This window comes from Hemiscyllium ocellatum, chromosome 32 (genome assembly GCF_020745735.1).
Source record: "Hemiscyllium ocellatum isolate sHemOce1 chromosome 32, sHemOce1.pat.X.cur, whole genome shotgun sequence".
Classification (NCBI taxonomy): domain Eukaryota; kingdom Metazoa; phylum Chordata; class Chondrichthyes; order Orectolobiformes; family Hemiscylliidae; genus Hemiscyllium; species Hemiscyllium ocellatum.
The window spans coordinates 47,307,263-47,319,683 of record NC_083432.1 but is presented as its reverse complement, the minus strand read 5'-3'; the positions used below and the strand labels follow the sequence as shown (position 1 = coordinate 47,319,683).

Below are 12,421 nucleotides of genomic sequence, written 5' to 3'. Positions count from 1 at the left end.
GGAGATTTTCATTCAAAAAAAATCCCTCCTGAGTAAACATCCTCTTGCATCCGGCGAGAGCTGGGCGCTGTTACAACGCTGTTCAACAAACCCACGTTATTATGGGACTGGCGTAAAGAGCTCTGCAAGTGGGGGGTGGTGAAAAGGGAGGAGCAGCCGGGGTGATGTTGTGTAGTAAACAAAAGGGAGTTGTGTGTGTGTGTGTGTGTTGGGGTGATGGTGGAGGGGGGTGGTGAAACTGACGCGATCTTCCACGTGAGGGGCCGGCCGTGTGTAACCACGTGGATCTCTCCCAGGCAAATATTTCACTCATTTTTTAAGGTCGATTTTATTTGGAGGCGGTGCCATCAGCAACGTCCTGTGACATTTTCAGTTTGACTCAACGGGGTTTGGGGGTAGCAGACAGACTTTCACAGCCCGCCATACCGTTTCATAACTCCCTGTTTCCGGCTAACACTTTTTCTTTGGCCGTTTTGTGTTTTTTTCTCTCCCTCTCTCTCTCTCTCCTCCCTTTGCAACAACCGTTTTACCATTTCAGTTGCTGCTGCTGGTGGGTTTTTTTTGTGTGTTGTTGGAATATATCATTATTTCGAAGGTGCTGTTATAATTTTACACCCTCCCTTCTTCCCCTCCCCACCCCCTCCCCCCCCCAAAAAAAAGAGAGAAGCCCTAAGAATCACAATGAACAAGCTGTACATCGGGAATCTGAGTGAAAGCGTGACTGTGCCAGAGTTAGAAACTATCTTCAACGACTGGAAGATTCCTTTTTCTGGGCAATTTCTACTCAAAGCGGGCTATGCCTTTGTAGATTGTCCAGATGAGAGCTGGGCAATGAAAGCGATCGATACCTTATCCGGTAAGCGATTTCAACCGATATCCAAAACGCAGGGGAAAACTGAAGCCTTACTGAGAACGCCGTTCACTCGGCGAGATTCTGATTTCCTCCCCAGTTCCTGCCAATGGCCTACCTTGCTCCCACTCCTCCAGGCTAGCAAAGGGCTCTCTGCTCTGGAGAGAGTTGCACTGGTCCCTTTTTAAAAAAATTTCTGACCAACACGTTAATGATGTGAGCCCCCCCCCCCCCCCTCCCTCCCCAAAAAGCGTGGGACCCTGATTCTATAGAAAGATAGACAGATGATAGATATTTTATTATAACGATTGGAAGGGGTGGTGGGGGGTTGGGTTGGGGGGTGATGGCGCGCAATTCCTCCTGTACGTGGGGGGGGGGGGTGTGGGGGGTTTATGTTTCTGTAAACCAGCAGGTTCTTGTTTTTTTAGTCAATTACACTCAACACTCGCGGCGTTCGGTCAAAAATCGAGAAGAGAATCGGATTGCCATTCCGTCCTTTGGGAAGAAATCGCAGATTAGGAAACCCAGTTGGGTCAGATCTCTGGATCTGCTGCGGGATCTGGTTCCCACCTTCTCCCCCACCCCCCTCTCCCTCCCTGTCTTCCTTCCTTTGGATCAGGGTGTCTCTTGGAGAGAATGGCTGGATGGCTGTTACTCCTTCCCCTTACTGATAGTAGGCCGTCATTTGTAAGCTCCGTAATAATACCACGTTAGCAGTTTTAATCCTGTATCTCGTCTCTTCAGCCCCCCCACCCCCCGCCCTCCCCTTCCTCAGGCGACCAGCCCGGGTAAGATTTACCCCCCTCCTTGCTCCGACTGGCCCCCAACCCAAAACGGCGGCTCTAAGTGAATGCGGGTCGCACCCAGCTCTCTGAATGTTTCCTGAAATTGAACACTCAGCCTGTTATGGGGGCACACACTGAGCCGAGGTCGGCCATACTGATTGTGAAAATACTACAGGACTGCAAGCGTGCAAATGTCTAGAGCGAAAAACCCCATCCTAACCAGATAAAATACAGCTTTCAGGTCTGATATATAATGTGTTTCCATGTGCGTTGGATATACATATCAGCAGCTCCATCCCTGAAGTTTCTCAGTAACTCAGTAAGGATATTAATCCTCAATTATCCTCAAAAACAGATTTCAACCCTCACACACATAAAGAAAAAAAGACAATCCATCCTGTTAATAACAGTGGTTCATTTCAGCCAGTGTGTTTGTAAAAGCAGAGATGAAGAAGGTGAAACAGCATTTTACTAAATTAAATACAAATCGAAATTGTTTACAGGTAAAGTCGAACTCCATGGGAGACACATAGAAGTGGAACACTCAGTACCCAAGAGGCAGAGGTATTAGCCATTTCAATACTTGTTTTGCGTTAAATATTTATCTGGAGATCTCCTGGAGAGTTGTAAGAAGTGAATTGGTCATTTGTGTCTGATTCCTGTTTGCAAGTGTGTGAGATTTAAAAAAAAAAGACGTACAAAGTTGTGAAGCTCTTCAGTGGGTTTTTTTAAAGCTGTGATTATGCTGTGCTGCAGCATGGAGTGGATTTGAAATTAGTTGTTTCCTCGATCTATATGATGTTACTTACAATCTCGAATTGAGGCGAAGTAGTGTAGCAATTGTAAGCAGCAACCCCATGGCTGGAACTGCAATGTGTTTTTCGGGAGCTTTGAAGCGACGGATGGGAAAATAGGTTCAGGGTGGAGGAGCTGGATCTAGCGATTTTTCATTTAGCTTTAAAGAGCTCTTCCCGCTTTCTGCTCAGAAATTTAAAAGGTCGCGGTTTGAGACTGGGGTAAGCGTGAACGGTTAGCGATGCACCAACCTCCCCCCACCACCTTGTGTAAACCGCTCAAGTAGGATCACGTCTCAAACATAGAAGCCTTACTTTGGGTTCAAATCTCATTTGACTCCAAAGCCGATTCCGGGAACGCCTCGACCTACGGGAGAGAGCTGGCAAGAAACGAGTTGGAGGGGGGAGGGGTGCGATCAACCTTCCGAATTTCTTTTCCACCCTTTCCATGTTCGCTTTGAATCGCTAAGGGACGCGTTGTCTTGAAACGGAAGATTATTTGCATCAGGACTGCGAATGCGTTGGCATTTTCATGTACCTATATTGCTCTGTGTCAATAGTGCAACGAATTGTTGGATATGTTTTTCCAGGCATAACCTTTTTCAAAACGCGATGCACACTTCCATTAAGAAAGTTTGATTGAGTTCACATTCAGAAACCAAAGTTAAAACCTTGACCCAGAATCTAATATGATGGCTATTCAGTATGGAACCTTGGATGGGTTGCTCATATACCTGTTAAAGTATTTACTTGTTCTTGCTTTAAAGTATTTGGTGCATGTGTATTTTGGCTTAATCTGATAAACTGGATGGTGCCTGTGGTAAAATGTTTAAAAGTGCTGGTTCAGAAAATACCAGAAAGTACTGGATTAAGAACAATGACTTGATATCAATTCATATTATTATCTATTTAAAATGATATTGTAGAGAGATCAAGTTATTGGTTCAGTTTAGCTGTAGCTATTGTCCTCCATGTTAGCATTTTAACTAGATATTTGCTTTGCAACCTAGCTGTAATGTTAAAAATAATCCAGGAAAGTTTGTAAACCAAACTATGCCCCCCTCTATATTTTCAAAAGTCTGAATATGAAGTTTGAATCAGACAATTTGAAAGTTTTGAAAAGTAGTTAAAACATTCAGGAAAACAAAATTTAAAATCTGTTGTTACATTTATAATCAATGGTTAAAAAAACTGATCATAAAAAAATTAATAAAATTTTCCCTTTTTCTGTTTTGATTAACCTGATTTGGAAGGAATGATGAGTAAACACTACATGTGTAGATTGCAAACACAATTTGTTGTTTTTGCTGCCCAATTCAGTTAAAAGGAACATTCAGTAGTTACCATCCAATTCTATGGTGGCAGCGAACTGTCCATATTCCTTACTGCTTTATTTAAAGTATTCTCCTGTGTTTAAAGTTGCAAAATTTAAAGACTTTGCTTATGAAATAATAACAACTTATCTTGAAAGAGATGTAATTCTTTTATTTTGTTTAAAAAAAAGCACTTGAATTGTTTTTGTGGAAATTTTGCACAAAATTCTGAAGTTCCAAAATGCAACATTTGTGGTAATATCCGATGGAGTTTTAGTCCTTTTTAAAATTGTGAAAATAGCTACAAATTAGATCAATATGGAAACCTAAGTAAAAGTTCAAATGAAATGTTGTCATTCAATGGAGTATTTTGTGTGTGTGTATATATATATATACACACACACATAGTTGGTTCAATGATCCTATTTTTACTGAAATGAGACATTGTTGAAATCTTGAAGACAGATAAAATAAAATTCTGTAATACATTTAGTGAAATTAACTTTGTTTTGTTTGCTTTCAATCAGTCAATAGTAAAACTGACATCTTATTGTATTTCGAGAATATTTTTTAAACAAAAGTACAAATGTATTGCTTCAAGTGTGTTTTCAGTTGTTACAAATGGTCTCATATAACCCAATAAGAGTTCAGTAATAGAAGTATTGAAACTGTTTCATTTTATACATATGAGCATATTTACATTGATCAAACAAATAATTTTACAAAATTTAGTAATTACTTTTATATCTTTTTATACTGAGTGAATTATATTTCCTCAGATCGGACTAGAAAGAAATAGTTGTGTTGCATTGAATCTAGAGAGATTTTGTTCAGTAAATAAAATAAGTATTGGGTGTTTGTTTATCATTCTAATGTCTTTTACTTTAAAATAAATAAACTGGACAAAAACATTAATGAAATTTAGCACCCACTCAAAATTATTATACACCCTCACATACATGAACAAAAACAACTTCATGTTTAACTGTATAAAACCTAATAAAAAATAAATGTCACAAACACTCGCAACTGTTGTAAAGATTAAAATGCTGAAAACGTGTGTTTAAAATCTGAATTTCTTGAAATTACTTTCAAAGCATTGACTTCAGAAAAGGGAAAACATTAGTTAGCATTTTGGATAAAGAATAATTCAGCTCCGATCAATCCATCCTCACTGTCCCAGAAAATACAGAAATATGCAGAAACTCTGTCAGCATCTGAAAAGGGAAGAGACAGGTTAACATTGAGGGTGCTTGAAACATTAATTTGACTATAGCCCATTCAGATACAAACAATGACTCTATCAGTCTTTACCATAATTTTTACAATTACAGAAAGGTAAACATTTATTTCTTTAAATAAAATGAAAATAAGTTTAGAGAAATCATTTTCATAATCAAGTTTAGAACACCATTTTAAAAAAATGAATTAGTTATTGAAATTTAGGGAAAATAGTTTAATTTTAAAATAAACTTTGAAAAGAATTCAACTCCATAGGCTACATTTTAAAATATTTTGCAATATCAAACAAAGACTTTTTAAGGTAACAATATAACTTTAAGCAATCTGGCACAATTTATCCTAAAGTCAATAAAGTAGAAATGGCAGATGTATTTTATTGTGCAATGTTTAATTAATATAATTTGTAGTCCTGAAATGACTGTCATACCTATAACATATTATTATGGAGGAAGTTTTATTCCAGTTTTGAAATTCAGTATTAAAACAGGGAAAATATTACAGCAAAAGACAATTAAAGATCAAAGTAATCAATGCATTTGCTAGAGGAAAAAAGATCTGTATAATTTACAATGGAAATGGTTGATGTCTTCATTTGCAATTTTAAGTAGCTTAAGTTTTTTGAATGTTTGGCAAGTTCCCATGATTAACACAAATGGATGAAAATAGGTTGAAAAATTCCAAGTTGTTTAGGCTGTTGCAATGCTGCTGTTAGCAAGAGATTGAAAATTTTTAAAATCCAGCAAGCAATAATGCTTTCATGAATTTCCAGAAATGGTTTGATAAGAGCTCAATGATTTCATCCAGAATAGCTGAGATAAACAGAGATCAGGAACAAATTCCACTCCTGATTTATGCTGAGTTGGCTAGTCTCAGCCAGTCGAGTGAAGAGGGTGTGGTGGAGAGCTGCACAATTGGCCTTCGTATCCTTAAGAGGAAAGTTGACGAGGATTCTCATTTCTGCTTGATAACCAGTACCGCGCCCTGGAAGGATGAATGTCTGGCCACTGGGTTAAATCACAATTGGATTTAGATATGGTGTCCTCCATGGGTGGTTACATTGCCAACGCTTAGAGACAACGTTAAATTACAAATTAAATAATTCCTTGAATGAGGGTCCTAACATCACCCAGCATCTACTGAACCTTAACCAAGCAAAGTAAGGAGAACACTGCCAGCAAAATTCCTCCCTCAAAAATAACAAAAAAAAAGCAACTTCTATTAGCTTCCACTTTTAAAACAAAGATTTATTTCGACATTTCACGGCAATTTGCAGTTTCAGCAAAACTAAAATCTTACGCAGATTTTAGAAAATCTCACGCAGATTTTAGAAAATCTCTTCTAGTTCTCTTGAGTTATGTGAAATTGTGCAACGTTGGTGCTGAGGCATTTTGTAGATTGCGTATATACAACTCACGTAGTGGTAGGAGTTGTTTGTGGCTAAGTAGCTCTTGCCAAACTGTAGTAGTTCGTTGACTTTATGAATGGAAAGGATCCCCATTGGTGTTATAAACTGTGTGATTCAAACTTGCTTTTCTTTTGTTTAACAAGGTGGAGCGAATGACTTTATTGAATTTTCCTAAATTACAGAATAGGTGTTTTTTTTAAAAAAAACTGAAGATCCATTTTTGAAAACAAATCCTTCTGCTAAGTTGCCACACAAAATGGTGGCAGAAGCCTTTTCTCGTTTCTGCATAGGTCATTACTGAGCAAAGCATGACCTTTGACCCAGACTGGAAGCACATACCCTATACTGCTAAATGGATTCCAGAGCTGCGTTATTGAACCCCTCTCTCCCTTTCACTGAAAACCTGCAGAAAATTAATAATGTTACACATTTCTTAAATACTGAAATGCGTGTGTTGTGGGGGAGGGGGAAGAAGCTGTTTGAATGTGAAAAGGCCTTTGAAGTTTTCCTTTTTCCATGTGCACACTTGTGTGTGTCTTTCGCTACCCCGCCCCCACTCCCCTCATTGTAATTTGCAGTTTCCCTCCCGTTTGCACCCCTCACCCTTAGGCCTTTTAAGTTCAATAAGTAGAGCATTCCTAATCTATATGCTCATCACACAGGAGAAGGTCAAGAGGTTGTTAGGACTGTCATATAGTCTAATTGAGCCCAGTGGATCAGTCCGGTAGGGGTGGAGGAGGAGGAGGAGGGAGAGAGAGAGAGGGGGGAAAGGGGGGGAAGAATAGAAAGAAAGACATTTGCTTTGGTTAAAATTCTTAGACCACATGTAATAAAGATTCAAGTTTTTATCTCCTTAAAAAATGCTGCTAGTGGTGGAAATGTCCACTGTTCAAACAGAATAACCTTTGAGGGTTGCACTCTGAATTGACATTTAGCGTTACAGTTGTACGTTAGTTTCTTCAGTGGGGGTGGGGTTAAGCAGAGAAAGCAAGAACGATTTAGTATCAACTCTGAAGGTGCGTTACTAATTGGGAGGTCCAGTTAGGTTCCTGGTTGTGAGACCACATAGCTTGCACAAACCTTTAGTTATCCCAGTGCAGACCCTTGAATGCCTTGATACAGTTTCTTAGTTTTTAATGCATTTCCAGTTTAATTTCTTCAAAAGTAATGGCAGAATTTCGTAGACCAATCACAATAATTGTGAGGCAGATCTGCCTCAGATTGTACAATTCAGAGGTTCTCTTGAAATAAGAAAGGCTGGGTGCAAGAAAAGAAGGAAAATAAATAATTTGCACAGATCAGTGTGAAGTGAGTGGCAAAGATTGCTCCACCTACAATACAGAAGACCCACATTGATGTTTACTGAGGTGGGGACAGGGGAATGCTGGACAGCCTTTCCTGACTTGCTTTTTGCAAAATTTCAAACATATGCCTGCATTTTGTTTGTCATTGGTAATAGTTTTAAGAAATTGTTTTCAGTTGGGCCAGCATACCCTTTAAGATTACCAGACAGTAGGAACGTTGATGAGATGAGGTAGGAGAGTGCTGGACTCAGATCAGGAGGATATAGAACTACCTTGAACTTCTTTAAGGCATTGATCAAAAATTGGAGTCTCTGTTTTTTCAAATTTTGCAATGAGTAGGAATTTGTGGGTGATCACTGGTTTCAAGTACTGAATAAGTTCACATTAATTTTATTACATAGGTTTCAGGAAATTCTTACCAGTGTTTTGGGATTAGATTCCACAATTCCATACATTTTTCCATGAGACCCTGTAAGCTAGTTGCCTTCTTATTCTGTTAAAACCATTTATAACATTATATCTAGAACCTTAACTCATTTTTTAAAATAAAAAGCTTTTGATTTTAATTGATTACACAATTTCAACCAATATATTCTATGTTACAATCTATCATCTTAAGGATCTGTGATAAACTTGTACCCCCATTAACTCACTCTCGTGTTACACAGATAAAAATGTCTTTCCAGATATAGCTGATGTTTGAAAATATAAAGTTTTTTTTACACAGCTGAGCTTTTGTCACAGCTCCATGGGACAGTGCCCCATCAACATATTGTACCAAAATCCTGGAGATATTATTGTATCATAAACAAATTCAGGATAAAATTAGGAAGAAAGCTTTCATTTATATAGCAGTTTTCATGATCACTGGATATCTCAAAACAACTAATGAAGTACAGCCACTGTTGTAATATAGGATTCCAGTATACATTGTTAATAACTAAAATTGAAGCATATTGAAACCCTTTTAAGGAAAAAAAGAATCACACTGGAATTGTACATAACTAGCATTTTGGGTTAAGATCTCAAATACTTTTTAACTTCTGGACATTAAAATATGTATTAACTTTTACTCAAGATTCCTATGTGGAAAAAAAATGAAATGTTCTGTGTTAGATTGGGAAAAGAGTTAGCAATAACAAGGACAATGAACCAGATCAACAAATTTGCTTTTTTTAAACAATAGTGAAAACTTCAGTAAGCTGACATTGCAATGGATCCCATTCATAGTATAGAATGTATAGAATACTCCTGTTAATGACTTTTTACAACACCATAAAGGTACCATAAATAACAGGGCTTCAAGTGTATATTTCTTTCTTTGCTATTACTTCTTAATTTGTTACACCACCTTAGCTCCATTCAGATGACCCAAAGCATATGAACACCATTTTAAAAATGCTGCAATATATTCATTGTATAACCCCTAGATTCAAATTAGATTTGAATCCATCCCATTTGTTATTAGGAAAAACTCCTCACTCCCTTGTTTAAAGGGGTGGTATGTGAATTTGGGGATTTATATCACAGGTTTTCATTTGGGAAGATGTGCAGCAAACTATAAGCTGCCATTAAACAGCAGAGCTCTCAAGATAGTCTGATTGTGGTCATTGTTCTCCTATAGCTGGGACTCTGAGTATTGCTGGGAAAAAGTAAGCTTTGCCTTTCTTTTGATTAAAAAAAATAACCAAATTGGCACTACAAGTAGGACCTAAATGAAAAATAGTGTGATTCTATATTCTCATTTCTATTCAATCCATGTAGTGCCTTCTCTGGGATTGACTACTGCCAAGAGTGGGCCAAAAGAGAGGAAAATGCCCCCTTTCCTGAGCATTGAACACACTTCATAGTGATTATAAAATTATTTTTGCTTTGTTAATAAGACAGGAGCAATTTTATGAATTGAGTAGTTAAGATGATGTCGTTCAACAGATAAGCAAAACTGTAACACTTTATCTGTAAAACATGAGGTTATTAACTATAATCATTTAAAATCAATTAGTTGTATAATAAAGACAATAGGACTATATGCAGCTATACTTTATATAGCTACATTGTAATGCAGGTAGTTTAATTTTTGAGATGTAATATGTTGTTAGTTTGATGGTGTGTTATTCTTTGCAGTTTTACCTTGTATTTGACATACCAATGCTGTAACATTAGTTCTAGGGTCATGTTGTAGCCATAAATGTTTTATTTATAAACTAAGAGTTTTAAACATCTAAAATACAACTATTTCATTTCTACCAATGTTGTCATCTAGTAACTAATAATGTAGCTGTATTCTACTACACAACATTTACACTTAATATCTAAAAGTATTGTAGTTTTGGTTTGTGAAGGTTTTGTAAATTTGTATAATAGTGTTGTAATTTTATACCAAATAAAATATATGTAATACTGTTAACATTTTCTTTGTTACCATACTGTACCAACAATATTGCAAAATTGTATCTAATAATGGTCCTATTTTGTACCTAATAGTATTGCCATATTGCATCTACTAATATTGCATATACTGCATCTACTATTGCTGTCTCGCTTTTTTTTAAATCCACCAGTGTTTTTATATCCTACCTAATTGCACTGCTATACTTTATCTATCAGTACTGATATTGGAATCTTGGTGTTTTCAAATTTTTAATGTACAGCAGTAGTGTATTTTTGGATACAAATTGTGAAAGTTTTACATATCTTTGTTACAATGTCATTTGATGGGGTTTGCTATGTTGATTGTTGAAATTTGTGCCCAACAAGTAACCACATTTTATCTACCAGTACTACTAGGCTTTAGCTAACAATGTTGCTATATTGTATCTAAAAACATTACTGCATTTGATCTCTCTGAAACAACTTAGGAGGGTTTAATATGTTAAGTGTATTATAATAATGTAGTAGTTGTTGCCATTTGTCTAAAAAAAATTGCCATATTGTACAGCAGAGTTAGTATGTTTTATCCAACTATGTTACTGTATTGTATCTAAATGTTACAATTTTGCATTATTCAGTGTTGCAATTTTGTGTCTACCGCTGTTGCTATGTTGTGTTTAACAGGGCTGTTATATTGTATCTAGGCATGTTGCTAAATTATATTTACCAGAGTTTTACATTGATTCATAATATTTTATAATTTTAAATACATCAGTTTTACAATTTTATATCTAAAGTTGTGATGGCTCTGTATTTTTGTTATTTTATTGATTAAATGAAATTTTTGGTATTGAATATTGAAATTATGCATCAATAGTGTTAATATATTGTGTCCAAAAATGTTGCTACACCAGCTAACTATGTTGCTATGTATTAACTAAAAGGTTGCTATATTAGATCTAACAATGTTAGTACATTTAATCAATGAGTGTTGGTGTATTGCATCTAAATGCAATTCTGCATTATTCAATGCTGGAAATTTTGTACCCACTATTGTTGCTATGCTGTATCTAAGTGTTGCTATATTTCATCTAGCAGTTTTTCTAAAATGCGTGTACAAGCACTGGAATTTTATTCTTATTTGTTGCATAATTTTGAAAAAAATGGAGTTACAGTTTTATGTCCAGAACATGATAGTTTTGTATTTTGTTGGTTTGATGAGATTTGCTTTTTGGAATGTTGCATTTTTAAAAATCTAGCAATATTAGTATAATGGTGTTTAATGGTGTTGCTTAATTTTATATATTAATGGCAATACATTTTAGTTGGCAATGTTATTGTATTGTCTCCAGATTATACAATTTTGCAATGGCCAGTATTGCAAATTTTAACTTACTGTTGCTGTTTATCATGTCAAATGGTGTTGCTATATTACATCCATCAATGTTACTCTATATCTTGTAGTGTTCCTTTATTGTGTTTAAGTTTGTTGCTGTATCTTTAGATGTGATGTAGAGTGCCTACATCATATCTAAAGGTATTGCTACAAAGTACCTAGAAGTGCTACTACTTTATTCCTAATAGTGTTCTCATACTGTCTCTAATTTTGCAAGAATATGGACCATAGCTTGTTGCAGTAGGACACATAGCTGTGACTTGTTAATTGACTTACTTTTGCATTTTTGTATTGAAAGTTTTGCGTGGCAGTTGCTGAAATTATGAGCTAATGATATTGTAGTGAATGACACTGAGGCTCATGTGGCCCTCGTTATTCCTAGACTTGATTATTCCATTATACTCCAGGTTGGTCTCCTAGATTCTGCTCTCCATGTCATCCAAAACTCTGATTTCTACATTTAAACAAATCCGATTCCCCTATTCCTCTTATGCGTTGAGACCTGCAAGGCTCAGAGACAAGCAAAGTCTTAATTTGAAATTATACCATGTGGACTGAAATGAAAATGTAAACTAAACTTAATAAATTCAATATCAAATTAGGCAGACAAAGAGAGGATAATCCCTAACCCTTATAACAACTGAAAAGGGCTATCACTACTAACTTGCAGTAGCTACCTTTCAGTGCTGGAGAGGTTGACTGAAAGTAATCAATACTTAGAACACCTTTATGATGTCAAAAAATATGTTAGTGGTTAAGCAGATAGTTGCTGCTTTCTTGAAAGTAATGACAAAGCTATGCCACTTGAGTAGGAACCTCTAATTATTTTGTAATTGCAAACTATTGTTAAGGTTTGTATGTAAAATAATAGCAAGTAGTGGACGACTCTTGTTATTCTGAGGAATTCTGCCCCATTGTATCTAACAGTATTTTTCAGTTGTTTCCTACTCCTTTGTCTATCA

At 36.3% G+C, this 12,421-nt stretch overlaps 1 protein-coding gene across 1 annotated transcript in view; it reads left to right on the top strand.

Moving 5' to 3' along the window:
• Positions 1–388: 388 nt before the first annotated feature.
• The window catches only part of igf2bp1 (insulin-like growth factor 2 mRNA binding protein 1), a 169,783-nt gene continuing 157,750 nt past the window's right edge, over positions 389–12,421 (top strand). Inside the window, exons 1-2 of the mRNA XM_060849052.1 lie at positions 389–856; positions 2,139–2,199. Of these exons, the coding sequence (XP_060705035.1) occupies positions 682–856; positions 2,139–2,199 (236 nt within the window). The 5' untranslated portion in view covers positions 389–681. The remainder of the gene's footprint in view (positions 857–2,138; positions 2,200–12,421) is intronic.